At 40.9% G+C, this 17,401-nt stretch overlaps 1 protein-coding gene across 3 annotated transcripts in view; it reads left to right on the top strand.

Annotated features, from left to right (window-relative positions):
* The window catches only part of zfyve9a (zinc finger, FYVE domain containing 9a), a 33,127-nt gene that overhangs the window by 489 nt on the left and 15,237 nt on the right, over positions 1-17,401 (top strand). For 2 of the 3 annotated variants that reach the window (XM_038719196.1, XM_038719194.1), the window contains exons 2-7: positions 9,479-9,582; positions 10,801-10,908; positions 12,085-13,568; positions 14,994-15,093; positions 16,192-16,368; positions 16,482-16,645. In XM_038719196.1, the coding sequence (XP_038575124.1) occupies positions 10,839-10,908; positions 12,085-13,568; positions 14,994-15,093; positions 16,192-16,368; positions 16,482-16,645 (1,995 nt within the window). In that variant the 5' untranslated portion in view covers positions 9,479-9,582; positions 10,801-10,838. Of the gene's footprint in view, positions 1-9,478; positions 9,583-9,626; positions 10,327-10,587; positions 10,651-10,800; positions 10,909-12,084; positions 13,569-14,993; positions 15,094-16,191; positions 16,369-16,481; positions 16,646-17,401 lie in introns of those variants that run through there. The other variant, XM_038719195.1, reaches the window with a different exon arrangement.

Here is a 17,401-nt window from a genome sequence, read left to right on the forward strand (position 1 = left end):
ATAAGAAAGGGACTGGGTTAACCTGAGAGGGAAAGCTTTTTAAATTAATTTAAAACCGTTAACTTGAAACTGGTCGTTCGCCACAAAGACCACCGAGTCAGCGACGGTGTGAGTGTCCGTCAGAGCAGCGAGTCGCTGCCGTTACTAGGCGCACGACTAACCGCTGAACCGTTGGAGAAAATACTAGCTAGCTACTTCATTCCCCTGAGACAGCATGCTGCCATACAGTGGCGTTATTTGTCCTCTGAATAGTAATTTTTTTTTTTTAAATCATCTTGTTTAATCGACTTGGTGATAACTGTTTTGGAAACTTAGTCGTGGCCTTTGAGCGGATTCGCTGTGGACGTTAAATTCAGCTAGCAGCCCAGCTAATACAACTATCTCAAGTTCCGGTGCAAACAAACCTCAACTGCTGTGATTTTGCAGCTGTTCACTTTTAACCTCACTGCATTTAATAACACAGAGTAGTTTTCCATGTGTTTACGCAAGTCTATCTGTCAGTAGTATTTGCCATCTGAGGCAGTGTTTGGCCTGTAGGCATCAGGCAACAGCCATAGTGCCAGTTATGGTTGCATAATCCAAGCTAATGGTCATCTATGTGCTCTTGAGAGTTGGTTTGGGGAGCTTTGTAGATGACATGTCTTTTGGGTTTACCTCATCGTTTGGCCTCTGGAGGTGGATTTTATGAAGAGCTCCCATCCAAATGCCACCTTGAATAGTCATCACAAGTGAGGAATTTAAAAATGAATTTGTCACTGATGAGAAAGCCAGATCAGATGATATCAAACTATGTCCCCTTAGACTTAGTTAGACTTTATAATACCCATCATTTTATTCTCTGGTCTGACTTGGCATGACTCCAGCCTGGTATGACTGACTGTCCATGCTGGATTTGAAACATACACTGGACATTTGATCAGGGTTTTTACCTGTAGCAGGGGAATACGATATCTCACTACATCTTCAGGTGGTATTAAAACCCAGGGAGGTTGATTGGGTAGGCCGATCCAACAGGCTCCCACGCAAAGACGAGCTCTCATGTGCAGAGACTTCCCAGATGTAGGTTACTATATGCTTTCAGAAAGTATTAGTCTCTCCCTGATGGCAGCCCAGCAGCCTGTCTCCTTTTGCAGGTTTTTTTCTGTCTTGTGGTGGTTAAATGTAGATCAAAACATACGGGAGAAAAGAAGCTCATAATAGCTTTTGACACTTGCTGTGAAGCAAAGCAGCTCTTTGTAACTGGAGGACGGCTACTCTCTTCTTTACCTTCTTCAAGTCTCAACAGATTTACCTTGTCAATGAAATTATTACTGTTTTTTTTTTTTTCTCCTTATGTTTTTGAGGGAGTGTGACCTTTTTGGAGCAAACCTGTGGCATGTTATTTTACATGTTTTCAGGGAATTACAATAATAAAAATAAAAACTTACTGGAGGAGGGTAGGACAACTCCCAGTCAGGGCGTTAAACATTACACAGTTATGTGTCACTCAGTCATGCGATTATGTTGTTAGAAAGTGATGTCAATCTATTCTTAAAGAGAGGAAGTGATTATTTGAGGTTTCCTGTGTTCACCCTGAAGTAGATGGCGTCTGGAGCACAGCAGTGTTGGTTACAGATCTAAAAACGCTATTTTTCAGGATGTGAGTCCTGGGAAGTTTGGAGTCCTGGGAAGTTTGGAGCACTGGGGGGGGGGCAGTAAAGAAACTTATGTTTTGTCATTATCACTTTCAAAAAGATAACCGTTTTCTCCTAATCCAAAACCCCCAGTGAATCATGCAGCACTTTTAAATGTAACTATTATTTTCCTTATTGCTTTTTTTTTTTTTTTTTCATGAAATGTCAGAAAGTAGTAAAATATTCCCATTATAATTTCCCAGAGCCCAAGGGAATATAGTCAAGTTGCTTGTTTTATTGACCAAAAGTCCAAAACAGGATTGCAACTAACAAATGTTTTCATTATCGATTAATCTGAAGATTATTTTCTCAAATTGATTTATCGTTTAGTTTATAACATGTTAAATTTTGAAGATGTCTTCAATTTGTCTGTTTGTTAAACATGTAAGAAGTTGAAACCAGAGAAAACTTGACCTTTTCCCTTAAAGTAATGGATCAATATTTGCATATTAAGTTTCTGTTGATCGACTAATCAATAAATCAACTAAATGTTACAGATTTAGTGAAAAAATTAAATATACTTTGTTTATGATCGTTCGCGTATGTGTGTGTGTCTGTGTGTGGATTTGCTGCTTTTCTTTTGCTGAGCAAATCCACACATTTATGAAGGTGCAAGCAGCAAATGGGGCATTTTTCCTTTTAAGACATGACTGAAACAATTCATTGATTATCAAAATAGCTGCAGATTATGTATTAATTTATCAACAAAACGTTTCAGCTCTATTTAAATGTACCTTTTCAAAGCTCTCCAGCTGTTAGCAGATACTACCGGCCTCCTTCATATCCCGCTTGGTGAAGTTTGGGGCCAGTAATTATAAAATTTGTGAAAATCTTAAAGAGTCATAAGCTTTGATTAACAAGTGAAACAGTTAGTGGGGCTGCTTTCAATCAAGACACTAAAATCCTAATTCCCAAGTGTTGCAAAATAAGGCTTACAGCGACGTCTACTCAGACACTCTCCCTGATGCCCAAAATCAGCCAATAGCAGGCCTTCAAGGGTTATGCGTCAGGGCTGCATCACACCATTCATCATGGTTTAATGCACAGCTTGTCATGTTTAATTCCTTTGAAAGCCTCCTCCTCATATGCTTCAGTATATTGAAGCATGCAAGAAATAAGCCTATGATAAGATGTATTTGCCTGTAATACTAATTACCAGTATGTTTAGATATTATTTAAATACAGTAAATAACAATCTTAAATATGTGTAAGAAAGTTAGATGTTCAGTTGGAAGCATGAAAGTTCATTCCTGACTGTGTGTGTGTGTGTGTGAGACAAAACGACTGGCAGTGTTTTTATAATTTGCCATTGTTATAATTATTGGACTTTTATTAGGTGTAGGTTAACTTATAGGTACATTAGGAAGAATTTCTGTATTTGATTATATTCACAGTGTCATGCCTTCTTCATATTGTTGGAGTTTATGACTTTATGTATTTCCAAAACATAATTTCTTTGCCAGTAAGTGTGTGCACTTCTCTATATGTCATAAGGATACTTTGGAAAATTTATGGAGGAAATGTGTTGTTAATTTGAAGAAGAAATGTTATATCACTCTCTGAATTTAGCAGTATTTGAGACAGAACCTTTACTCTTGGATGTCTTTATACATATAGGCCCAAATGTTTAGTTGCCTTTTTAAATTTATGGACAGATATATTAATTTTTCACAGCAAGAAAAGCACATGTGGAATTGATAACATTATTGTTGGGATATTTAAGTGGCCCATGCCAGTGAGAAAGTTAGGGCTGGGTATCGAGTTTTTAGGCACCGACCGAATTGCCTCAATACCATCGAGTATAAAAAAATGCCTCGTCTTTCGGTACCAAAGTTCGATACCTAAAGGTTCTTGTTAACGCCAAAGAGCCAATAAGCATGCAGCATTCTTGATGTGCCCACATCTAAAAGTGATTGTAATTGGCTGTGGTGATGTAAACACGAGTTCACGCCGGTTACGCACAGAGGCGTGGCTCGTGGATGTAAAATAAGTGGAGAAAATCAAAAGTGTGGCTTGATGCAACAGCGCAAGATGTAATATTTGTGAAGACTTGACTGTACATGGAATAGACTTAAGAGCAGAAAGTTGCTCCGTCTTTGCTGCAACAAGACAGAGCCGGTGCAGTCATCGTCTCAGCGCCCTACATGCAAGCAGTGTTTTGGTTAGTAGCGTCGCTACAAGTAGCACCGTTACTAGTTTACCTACATTTCTCAGTATCTTGGTGGCAGCGTCGCTGTTTTCTGAATCAAATCAAAGCTCTTTTATTGACCGAGTAGCGCGGTAGCTTCCACACACGCCACATTTAGTGTTACACAAGTATTTGTGAAGGATCAGTAAGTGACGCCACCGCCACACACGGACCTGTATGTGCAGCCGGCGGAAGCGCTTCCGTGTGACGGTGACATCACGTTCCGATCCTTGGGATGATGTCTGCGACTTTGCTGCAGTGGATTAAAGACACTTGCGGCTGAGTTTACTTTCTATTGTGATAGATGTTGCATGGCCACCTCTTCCTCTAGTGAGGAGGAAACTTTGATATGTAGTGGCAGAAACTTGTTTCCATGAGATGAGAGATTTCTCTCTCTTTCTTTCAGGCCTATTGCCATGAATGTTTAGGTTGCAGTGTTGCCAGAGCACAAAATCACATTAAAAAACAATTCAAAAATATATAATTAATAAACAATGAAATGACATTATAAAACCTAAAGAGAGGAATAAAAACAACAAAAAGACAATATAGACCTATGTTACAATGAAAATATGTCTTGGCAGTAGCATTTTTTCAAAGGAACAATTATTAAAATAAACTATTAATGATAATAATGTGATAATTAAGTTACTTTATATGAACAACAATGGTTCTCTGTTTGTTGAGAATAAAATTGGTATCGAAAAAAGTATCGTCCAGGAACTGGTATCGAAGGCGAGGTATCTATATTGAAAATCTTTGAACGATACCCAGCCCTAGAGACAGCATGTTACACTACTAGAATCCTTGTTATGGGGCACTTAAATGCTCTTATTTCATTTTCATTCATTCATGTCATTTTCTTGCTGTGACATAATGTATGCTGTGAAAAAGGCCTGATGCCAAAATGCGGAAGAATACAGGGTTTATTTTTATGTGTGTAATTGGAAACACGGTCCTCATGCAGGAAGTGGACCTCCAGAAAATAACAATTACAAATCACAAGGATTTCTAATTGAAGCAATCAGAAGGAAGGAAAGAAACCAGGAAAAAAAGAATATTGAAGGAAAAAATCCCAAAATATGGAAGTAGTATTCATCTAAACTAGCTCCAAAATGAATTTTATTTCCATATATATCACACAACAAAACAACACTAATGATTGCAAAGGAAATCCACCTGATTGAGGAAGTGAATGCAGCCCTCTCACAGGAAACAACAACAGGAAACAAGAGTCTTGGTCTGACAGCGAGGACTTAATGAACTGTTTTAGCATTCTAGTTTTTCCGAGTTTCCTCCCTGGGTATGGCCTTGTCTTATTTAATTTTACTGCCATGCCAGGATGTCTAGTCAGGCATGGTTTATCGTGTTAGTAGTCTGTTAGGCCATTTCATTATTAGCATGTCTGGCTGACACTGTAGGCTGGTGAATGGGGATCAACTGCAGTTCGCTTGATGTTTAAAAATGGAGACCCTGATCTTGTCAGTCATGTTTCAACATTATACGTTACACTTTTACACCAATTTACAAAATTCCCTTATTTATGTTTTGCCCCTTTTTCATATGCGTTTGTGTCATTATATTGACACACAGGTAGGCCTCATTTCATAATTCATTATCTGTGCAGTGACCTGACTGGCGCTAAAACTATTAATCGATTAGTTGTAAACTTAATCAGTAATTATGGTGAAAATCGACTCATTCATTTTTAAAGAAAAATAAATCTATTTTTCTAGCTTTTTAAATATGAATGTTTTCTGGTTTCTTTACTCCTATGACAGTAAACTGAATATCTTTGGGTTGAGGACAAAAATGAGCTTTTTCACCAGACCAAACAACTAAATCAATTAACTGAGAAAATATGAAAATAATCGTTAGTTGCAGCCCTAAACTTGACTTTTTAATCTGATTGATTAGTTGTCTTTACCCACTTATCAAGATAAAACACAGGATATTTTCTGTATCCAGCCTCTCCACTGTGATAAGTTGCAGCTTTTCTTCTGTTTTAAACTGAATATCTTTAGGTCCTGGATTGGTGGTTGGACAAAACAAGTAATTTTAAAGATGTCTCTTGTCTGGGAAGTTGTGATGGAAATGTTTTACTGCTTTGTGACATTTGACAGACCAAACAATCTCTAAAAAGACAGAGCAATCATCAGATTAGTCGGTGAAGTTAAAGACCGTATTATTGTAGTGTTTTACAAATAGTTAGTGCTGAAATTATGAGTTATTAGAATTAACATAAAACGGATTCCAATTTTGGTTATCTGTGGTTTAAGTCATGTATCAAGTGACAAGACTAAGAACCTAAGAAGTGCTAACATGCTGATGATATGATGATGTAATGTGTACACCATCTTAGTTTAGCGTAAACATGTGTTAGCATGCTAACAGGGCAGGTATTTGGTCAATAGAAATTTTGACATGATGATACTAGATGAAAAATTAGAGGGTCAATCAGTGACAAAGTTATCATGAGTGCAACATTAAGAGTTGTACCATATTTCATGGTAATCCATCTAAAAGAGAGATTGAGATATTTCAGTCAGGACCCAAGTGGTGGACTGACCGACCGACGTTACCATCCTGCTGCTAGAACGGTTAAAGATATCAAACCTTTACAGATTACAGCTACACAAATGTGAACAACTGCTTGTTTGATATGATAACAAGCAGTTCATATTTAGAAATAATTTTAAGACGGCATCATGGATTTTGTTAGATTGTGATGCACACAGTTTGTAGATAATTTAGAATAACTGTCAGGTGAGCTCCACTGTCATGCACAATCTTTATATTCTTATATACAGGCCGTACCACATGGACTTGCCTGCGTCTGTGATTAATTGAGCAATTGGAGCATTTTATTAAGATCATTTAGCCGCAGGACCTTTTTCCTTTAGTGATTGGCACACTCTCATGCGCACATGTCTCCTTTAAAGCATCTTCCCAAGTTTACATGTCTAAAAATACAACTCCTTCACGCACTTTGACTAAAGATGCATTATTCAATACCTCTGCAGAGTAATTAAATCTTAATCAGGGACAGGCTCCTGTCCTCATGAAGGCGTGTCTGTGTGTGCGTGTTTGTTCACATGTGTTTGTGTGAGTGTTGTCGGTGTGCACAGGCCCTCAGTCCACTGGAGCTTTTCAGGCTCTTACAGTGCAAGACGAAGTCAGCACAGAGGAAACCCCCTCTGCTGAAGTAAAAGGTGCAGAGGTTGGACAAGGTTGAACTTCAGTGCTTAGATGTTGCTCCCATTGAGTGGTCGCTTCAGGTAAAGTGAAGGTGATTTACCTAACCAAACTGGATCATCTTTAGTTTCAGTTTTTCGCCTGTTGATTTTTTTAGTTTTAAACACCTGGTCGTTTTCATGCTTGCGCCTGCTGAAGCAACTTCAGTAGGACTTCAGGTCCAACACTGAATTACTACTGCTCATATGTCATCACATCAACAGCTTCATGTTGGAGTTGGTCAATAACAGTTTTGTTCTATGATTTTACTAAAATACCTGCAGTTTAAATTGGTCAAGCTTCAATCAGTAAATAAATATCACAAGAAATAAATAATGGTTAGGACTTTAATGTTTGTTTTTCCCTTGTAGAGGGTAATGTTACTATAATCAAATCCATGTTGTCAGGACTGAAAAATATAATTTAAATAATTGCAATGGCGATTAGGAGTAGAGCTAGGTATTGAACCCATCAAATGTCTGGTCAGATTAATTTCCTTGTTTACCTTATTTTATTAGTTAGCAGCAGTTCCTGCTGAAATTAAACTTTTACCAATTTGTGTAGCAACGTCTCTGGTTTGAGTATGGTCTTTCCTTGTACCTCTCCCTACTTCTGTGTTCACGCATCAAAACAGATTTGTATTTTTCTGATGTATCAAGATTTTTGTTTCTGGACCAAAAGTTAGTACTATATAGTACAACCTAGTATTTCTAAAGTTCAATAATCAAACTGTTATTGTGTTGAGCTACATTATGTTAAATGCATTATTCCTCACAAATGCATAATCATTTGGGTTACCTGACCAGATGCACAAATTATATATTTATTCACGTCTTCTTACTTAAACAAATAAGTACGATTTTGTTTGATAGCAATGTTTTGCAGGTGACTCGTGTTGGACTTTCCTAAATGCACTCAGTAGAGGTGGAGTAGATTTAAAAAACACTTGTCATAGTTTATATTTATTTTAGCAAGTAGAATTCATTCTTGTATTGATTGAGCATTGACGTCACTTTGGCTTGTGTTGTGTCTAAACTGAGTCATTATATTCCATCTGGACTGTGCTTGCTTAAAGTTTTGTATAATGCTCTAAATAAAGCACTGTTGCTTTGTTTCATTTGATGTTGGATTATTCATTTTGTGTTTTTCTTACTTTTAAAGAAGCCTTTTTGTAGTCAGTGCAATTGTTTATTTTTTGCTCTGATAGCAGTGTTGTCCTCGTTCTTGGTGTGGCAGCATTGGTTTGACCCACAATACACACTACATGTGCTGTCCGGTGTCTTCGCTGTTTTGTGCTGACAGCGTGCCCATGCTTGCACCTTTAAAATAAGCGGAAAATGTGTTGACTCCTTTCTCTAGGGCCTTTGCTCTGCGAAATATCTAGTCTCTCGTGTAATCCCTGGTCGCTCTTGTCCTTATGAGAATGACCCAGGAGTTCAGCCTGGCAGTTACTCATTTGTAGCTGTGCGTGCACACACACAGACGGCGACACACCTCCTCACGCCTCACATCATCACATCCTCACTCCAAGGTCTTCTCATCAGCAAGGACAGACTGGGCAGCTTTTCTGTGCAGTGATTCAGGCTTCCACCGTTTTCCATTCACGACTCTGATTGCCTTGTCGAGCGTGGATGGGTAATTGCTCACTATGTATGATAATGTGCAAAGCACACGATAAGCTAGTTTTTTTTATTTTTTTTACTGATCAATTGAAGGTGTTGAAACTAGAGCGTCCGCGCTAATGTAAGATGTTTTTTTTTTTTTTTCATTGTCAGTATGATGGGAGGAGGCGCAATGTGATTATTGTCTTTATTTCATAAATCTGTCTCTTGCTTAAAAAAGCGCTTTAGCTAATGATTCAAAAACTCAAAGGTATTCAGTTTCCTATTGTGTATGACAAAGAAAAAGCATCAAATCATCTCATTTGAGCAGCTACTACAATAAACAGTTAATTGTTTATTGTAGTAGCTGCTGATTATTTTTTCTGCCAACTGACTGTTAATTGATTGACTTATTATTTTGGCTCCACTTCAACATACCAAATATACAAAGCTTTATTTGATTTCTAGATGAATTGTGAGTTTTAAACTAAACCACCAAGTGGTACTCAAAATAAAGAAGTATCATTCACCACTGTGACCGTCTGTTCACCAATAAAACTCAGGTGTTGAGGCTATGCACCTTTCACCCACCTGAAGTGAAATATTAAGCATGAAGCAGGCTATTAGCTGGGTTTACTTTTGATATCATCTAAAAGTTCATATACTGTGAGCATGTAGGACGTTCACTGTTTTTGCTGTAACCATATTTATTGTGTCATCTTGTAATGAAGCAGGTTGAGAAGCAGCTCTTTAATGAATTGTGTTTCCCTCATTGTCGTAAGGTGTGGGCGCTGGGCGCTTGCCAGACTGGGTGAAGTGAGAACTGAGAGGGAAAACCGCTGAGAAAAGCCACCGCCTGGGACTGCTGAGGAGGACCTCTGTGCAGGTGACGACTGATGGAGACAGGAACATTATTTCATGGCTAAATTTTATATACAGGAGTCATAAATATACAAGTATTAAGTATAGAAATGAACATAGTAATTTTCAAGTTATAAAACAAACAGTTCATCATGATAAAGTTAACAATACCTAAATAACCCATAGAGCTTGCTGGCCTTGGATGCTTGGATATACACCGAAGTAAATTTAACTTGCGATATGACTTGCATAATACTATCTTGAGTTTCACGTTGAAAACGGTCAACAGCTGTCAGTGTAGCAGCTAAGAGAATATTTTTATGTTTTAGCGCGATCATTCAAACAAACCTCCACAGATTGTTGTAGTATAACAGGTCTTGCTTACTAAGAAATGGTTAGAGATACAGTACAGACTTTATCTTAATCTCTACAAAATGATGTCCTTTTCCTGACCCAAAGAAAATAAGAACATGCTGTGAGATAGTTGGAAAAGTAAACATCATGCTCATGTCATCTGGGTGGTTGTGTCATCTGGTGCTGAAATGATTAGCCGGTCGCCAGAAAATTTATCCGCAACTGTTTTGAAAAGCAGTTTTTTGTTGAATAAATTATTTGGCGTTTTCGCTTTACTTTATAGTTACAGTATAGAGAGACAGGAAAGGCAGGCAAGAAAGAGAACGATGACATGCAGCAAAGGGCCCGGGCCAGAGTCGAACCCGGGCTGCTGCGGTAAGGACTCAGCCAGGATACGTGGTGCCCGCTCCACCAGGTGAGCTACCGGGCAAGCCGCTTAAATTCTTAAATGTGAAGATTTGTTGGTTTTCTCTGTTTTTGCGTTGTAAATTTAATATTTGGAGGTTTGGGACTGTTGGTCAGAAGAAGCGAGTTAAAGATGTCCCCTTGGATCTATTCATATCCTTGGTGTCACCTTGTTGCTGTCATATATAATTCACTCCATAACCTTCCTAATCAAGAAATCCTTTTTAACTCATACTTACCCAAACCCTCCTTTCATTATCTGTGACCCCAGAGTGATCACAGAAGAGAGCACTGCATCGGAGGTAAATGAGAAGTAACAGCGAAAGAGTTGGAGGTGATATTTCTACTTAAACAAATTGTATTAAAGTGAGTAGAGGACAAAGATATGAAAAAGGAAATATGATTCAGGCCACGGGGGACATTTGCATACAGTATGGAAATGTGAACGGATTTGGTATTAAGGACACGCTCTTCCTGCTTCCAGGTTCACGCGGCCGTCGGCAGGGTGGAGCTTCCTGACCCATGGAGAATTACTTCCAGGCCGAGGCCTTCAACCTGGACAAGGTGCTGGACGAGTTTGAGCAGAACGAAGGTGAGCTGCTGTTAGAAATGAGACGGGGACAGACAATGAGTCACTGTGCTTGATAAAAGACTGATGGAACCAAGGTGTAGCTGTGGGATTAAAGTTTCAGAGGTGCTGTGGTTAGAATGTCGCGATGTAAATCATCAAGATGCCAGACAATCAGCCACCGCCCGATGAGTTTGCGTAACATTTGCAGGTGGGGATTGAGGGTGTGCATAGAGGGAATAGGACTAATTGGATTTTCCATTTCCCTCGGGCTTGTGTGAAACTGTGTTATTGGTGCAAGACAAGAGGTCTGTCAGTTCATTCCTTCACACTTAAGTAAAGAAGTTGTATTATGGCCGCCTTTTTGAAACGCCGCTTCAACAGGGGTTATTTTTGGTGATTGTAAAGTAAACACTGCATTACTGAGCCGTGTGTATCTGCAGACGCCCAGCTGTCCTGTACAAACGTTCTGCTTATTATAAACGAGAAACTGCTTTAGGGATGATGACCCCAGAAAAACGCCGGTCCTCCTCACACAGCATATTTTGATGGTACTGTGAGCTCAGTGTGTATTTTGGCTGTGAGCGATTATCTGTGTGTCCTCTGCCAGAGATCCAGCTTGGCAGATTAACTCTGTGTGAGTGAATGTGTGTGTGCGCTTGAACCTGGTACAGCACATACTAAAACAGCTTAGCATGAATTCCAGTGGAGGGAGGAGGAGCGCAATATACAGTAGCTGACAGGGCTGTGTGAGAGAGTCTTTTTTTGAATAAATATTAGAAGAACGCAGCATTTATGTGTCAGCTCGACTGATGGCTCCTAGGGGTGGCCAAGCTGTTTGGCCCACTTTCTCAGAATTTCCCAGTCCATCCACACACTAATTTCCCACTCCATGCCAACCTCATTTCTCATTTTGTCCCCTGGTTTGTTTCTGCCATTTTTAGCTCTTTCAATCACCTGGGAGTGTGTATCTTTTTGTATTAGTTCTCTGTGGCAGTTCATTTGAGGCTTCCTGACTTGCTGTTGTAGGTTCATGATCTCTTTGCTGGTAGCCACTTCCTATTTTCTGTTTCATGTCTTCAATGTGACAAAAAACCTGCAAGCTATGCAAAATAAGACACAAACATAAGGACTAACGTTTATGATAAAGAAGGCAAAGCGAGATTCATGTTAATCTGTCATCTCTTCTTTTTCTGCCAGATGAGACCGACAGTCCCATTCTCTCGGATGCCAAGTGGACCCAGATCCTGGCCCCGCCTGCCCACCTGCTCTCTCTGAACCCCGCCCTGGCCCACTCAGACCTCAGCCCACGGGAGAGTCCGCTTCCCTTCAAGACCCTCCCCGACTCCTCCTCCAGCGTCTCCCCGGGGGCCGACCCTAAGAGACGTACCAGTCCCGAACCTCCATCCTGGGTAGAGGAGAGGCCGGCAGACGTTCACAGCCCACCCCTTCCCCAGCCCAACATCGGCAAACTGGTGGGCACAGACGACCTCTCGCCGCCCCCTGTGACGGCCTGTAGTACAGTGGAGAACGGCTGCCCTGCCAGCCCTGCAAGCCCACAAGTAGATGGGCTCAGCAAGGAGATAAGTGCTCCTCCAGACAACCGGCCTGATGCTTCTGACCAGGAGGCGAGAGCTGCCTCAGCAGCAGCAGCAGCAACAGCAGCAGGAGGAGGAGGAGGAGGAGGAGGAGACTCCACTGTCAGTCACACTCACTTTACCTTTGAGGTTGGATTAGGACAGGAAGAAACTCTGTCCCCAGAAATTCATCCAAATGTGGAACCAACAACACAAAATGGGGAAGATGTCAAAGATAAGGCTGTTACAGCTGTTTTACAGGGCAATGGTCAAGAAAAACAAACTGCAAACTCAAAGGAAGAGAAGATAGAAAGTGTTCTGAATAGAGGGAGAGACGTTCAGGCTGGTTATGAGGTGGAGGAGAATGGTGAATCTACCCCTGACAGGGTTGAAGTGGAGGAGGAGAAGAGATATGGTCCAGAGGGACAGATAGACCAACTCCTCAGAATAACCAGCCTTCCCAATGGTTTGGAGCAAAACAGCAGTAGCCATCCCAAGCTTAAGGAGGCAGATGAGAGGGGGGAGCAGGAGGAGGAGGGTTTTTCTCCCTCTCCTGTCCCCTCCAAAGAGGACTCTGTCACTGAGGAGAAAGAAATGGAGGAGAGCAAGCAAGAGGGCAGTGAAGGAGGAGCAGTGGGGTCAGGTAGCATCCAACCAAAACTCAATAACAATCGGCTGCAGCCGGTCAGTGTTCCCTACGGAGGGGCACGACCAAAGCAGCCAGTCAGCCTCAAGCTCCAGATCCCACAGCAGCTGTCGGGCCAGGTCCTAAATCAGCTCGGCCCATCTGCCGTCGGCAAGAACAAAAACCATGAGAACCAGTGTCGGAGAGGCACATCCTCTGAAACTGCGCTCAGTGGCACTGATCAGAGTGCAGTCGGGGTGAACGGAGATGGTGTTGTCCACTCTCCTCTGCTGATGCCTTCAGAGAGCCCAGACAATGACCTCCAGGCAGGTCAACAGGGCACTCTGTGCAGGAAACCTGCAAGCTCCCTGGGAGAAGTTGCCCCTGTGTGGGTTCCCGACTCTCAGGCTCCAGTCTGTATGAAATGTGATGTCAAGTTCACCTTCACCAAGAGGAGGCACCACTGCAGGGCCTGTGGCAAGGTCAGTGGAGTGCTACAGCTGCTTTTATAATCATTGTTAAAATGTGTTTTAACAATGATTATAGCAATACACCTGGTATACCTAGGCCAATTCTGTTGTTTGGTTATTTATTGATCCCATAATAATTGACCAAACTTAGACAGTGTGCTGTCATTTTTGGGGTCAACCATTCAGAACTAAAGAGAATCCATTTTGCACCATCATCCAGAGTAAGGTGCATGACATTGAAAAACCCATGCCAAAAAGCAGTTTCAAAGGGCATTCTGGGTATTACCAAATTATGTTAGCCTGTCAATGCAGGTTTAGGGAAAACTACACACTTCAGCAGAAAATAATTCCTGGAATGCACTAAACGTCACTTAGTAGCACCGCATAGCAGCATTATGTGTATGACAGAATGGAAGGTTGTTTTTGTTTTGTTTTTTTCTGTCTTTCTCTACATTTTGTATTTTGGGGAGTTAGCTGGTACTGAAGCCTTGTGGGATCTTTTGAAACATTAATTGTTTTTTCCCACCAAATCAAGCTAAACGATAAAAGAAAATGCTATTGCGATTATTTTGACAGAGATTTTGGTGGGAATGGTAATTTCATTTTCACTGGGGAAAATTTTTTTTTAAATTATGATGGGGTTTTTGTTGGGGTCTGTACCAAATAAGAGTGTTCCCTTACGTCTGGAGAATATGATTTGTATATCCCGTGTCTTTAAAAGAGATTTTCTGAACTCTGTGGAGTAAGGAGATAAATTAAATGAAACACAATAGATGTGTTCTTTTTTTTAGGCCTTTCTTGCCGAAAGTGGGTGTGGAGGTAGCTTTCTATGATTACAGCCACCCACACATGCAGCGGGATGTCCGCACAGTGCTTTAAAGTGAATATGTGGTCGCTGACACTGCACTGGAATATCGCCGGACTGCTACTTAATTTCCCTAGGTGGTAAACAAACACACTCTCTGCTACTTGAGCAGGGAGGAGCTAGCACTGCAGTAATACTGACACCAGCACTGGGGCGGCAAACAGACGCAGCGGGATCCTTAGTGCATCCACCACCAGACTGGTAGATCATGCACAAACCAGTTTATGATGATGAAATTAAAAGGATCATCCACCCTCTGTGTAATGTTCCACTAAATACATGTTACTGGATAATGACGTGTAAGGAGGTGCTAATCCATTTAAAGTGTCCTGTACACAGCTGCAGCTCGTTGAGGTTCTGGCAAAGTAAAGGAAACTAATATCCATAAAAGGAAAAAATCACAACTTATTTTCAATTCCACACCTTTTTTAAATAAAAATCTTCATAGATAAAGGAACATAATTTGGATAAATGTTTTTCTCCCAGTGTGCTTATCCCTTGTAGGAATGTGGTTACGAATAATCTTTTTCTACGTGGCTGTGTGTGGGTTTGTTTTTTATTTATTTTTTTAGGTGTTCTGTGCGACGTGCTGCGGCCTAAAGTGCAGGCTCACGTACATGGACAGGAAGGAGGCTCGTGTCTGTGTCATCTGTCATTCTGCTCTGATGAGTGGTGAGCATCATTGCAAGTAGAGAGTTAGTTCTTTACAACAGATGCATTTACATATACAAAACGTACACATAAATGATACGTATCAGAGGATGTTGCTCCATTTATAAAAAAAACTCATCAGACTGTACTCATTGAATATTTAAAGAAGAGAAAGCAAAGGTGTGTGTGGGGGGGGGGGAGCTTTAAGACAACAAAAGTATTGCATCAGCATGACTTTTTTTGTTCAAAACTCTCACTTGACAGAAATGAAATTTCTTAAATGTCTCACTGCAGACATTTTGACATGTCATAGCAGGGAAGGCACAAGTGTAATCACCATTAATTACAAATGCATTAGAATGGCTTACTGGGCCACATATTGGAACAGATCCTCTTATTTTTATAGCCCAATATCACAAATTGCCTCAGAGGGCTTTACAAACTTTATAGCATACTACACCCTCTGTCCTTAGACCCTCGATTAGAATGAGGAAAAGCTCCTTTAGGAAACCTTAGGAAGATCAACAGAGGAGGGATCCCTCTCCCAGGATATACAGACGTGCATGTTGTGTGCACAATATAGATTCACAACAGAAAGTCATAGTATATACAGTTATGATGAGTGACAAAATGTAGATTGTAAAAAGTAAGTGAAAAGGAGGTACTCGGGAGGACAAATGAGCAGCTTCACGTGTCGCCCACTAAATATGATCTGAGCCACACCTCCTCCTCTCCACCATAGAGACCTGGAAAGAGGACAGGCTGCACAAAAACAGAAGAGGTCAACAACATTCCCACTTAGAGGAGAAACAAATACACACGGAGAGGGAGAGAGCCGTGATAACATGCAAAATTAGATAAACCTGTGCTTGTTCTACTACAACAACTCCGGTGTCTGCTGCAAAAGATGTCCATTAATTAAGAGATACATATGTATGGGAATACTATTAGCATTGGCCCATATCAGTTTTTCACACACACATCTTAAACTTTTTACATCTGTTTACATGTAGGATTTGATGTATTGCTTTAAAGACATCTCCCCCTGATCTTTATAGTTTTTAGACTTTAGACACATTTTTCCTAACTTATACTAGTGATGTTTTCTGCCTCTGTCAGCTCAATCATGGGAGACGACGGCCACTGCAAGCAACCACAGTCCGAACCCCAACAACCCAGCAGAGTACTGCTCCACGGTGCCCCCTCTACAGCAGGCCCAGGCCTCTGGGGTGCTCAGCTCCCCTCCTCCTACCGTCATGGTGCCCGTCGGAGTCCTGAAACAGCCTGGCAATGAGGGTACAACCTTTTACCAAGAATAAAAATGCTTTATTTTTATTGTTGTTTCACTGTGCTTGTGTCTGTAAGACAATAAGGTAAAATTTAATTTTATTTGGGCATCTCAACTTCAGTATCCCTGTCACGGGAGCAGAGGAGAGTGTGGTTTGCTGATGGGGTGCTACCTAACGGAGACGCAGCAGAGTCCCCCAAACCTCCGACCTCCAGCCCAGTCCCCTCCCAGTCACTGGCCGTCTCCTCGTATTCAAACAAATCCTCCACTTCTGAGTTCTCAGAGGTAGGCCTGGCACGACAAATATTCACCCACAGCTAACACTATTAAGTTAGCTTGTATGGTCATATTAACCACTATGCAGTTAGCTGTAGGAAGCCAAAGAACTCTTTCTGGGGGATTCTTGGTGGTTTAGTGGCTGGGTCACAGACTGCAACAAACAGACTGTAAACGGAGTTCAAAGGAAACATTCCTTTTTTGCTTAATCAGAATTAGAAATCCTGTAGTGCTTAAAGGAAAATATGTACATGTTTGCCTCACAGCAAATAACAGAACAGTTGAAAGTTGAATCTGGTTGTTTTTGTGGTCGTGTTGTACACTCATTGGACTTGAATGCCACCCATCAGGATGATTCATGGCTGCTGAACAGAATGATTGTTGAAGCTTTTAAATGGCTTCATCTCAGATGGCCTGATGCTATGTAGACAGAGCTGGAATATAAAATCAGACTTTCACATGACACCACAAAAGTCATACTGGCATGAACTCAAAGGTTTCACTCACAGTGAGGAAACTACTGCAGTTCATGAGTAGCAGTGGAAAAGTGGTGAACCATTGATGTACAGGGCTCCTACTGTGCTTTTGCTACTCGGCCTGTGAAAAGAGTTGCATAGTGTTTATGGTAAATTATACCAGAAGGCTTCTGTTACAAACTGGTTGCATTGAGTCTGAAAGAAACTCACCAGGCAGGGAGGCCTTAACAGAAGATGCAATAAATTTGCATCCCGTGTTTGTGAGTGAGTTTCACTTGTACTAGGAACT

Source organism: Micropterus salmoides, unplaced genomic scaffold, assembly GCF_014851395.1.
Source record: "Micropterus salmoides isolate LMB-PRFRI ecotype aquatic unplaced genomic scaffold, ASM1485139v1 Ms_hic_scaffold_14, whole genome shotgun sequence".
In the NCBI taxonomy this organism is placed as follows: Eukaryota; Metazoa; Chordata; class Actinopteri; order Centrarchiformes; family Centrarchidae; genus Micropterus; species Micropterus salmoides.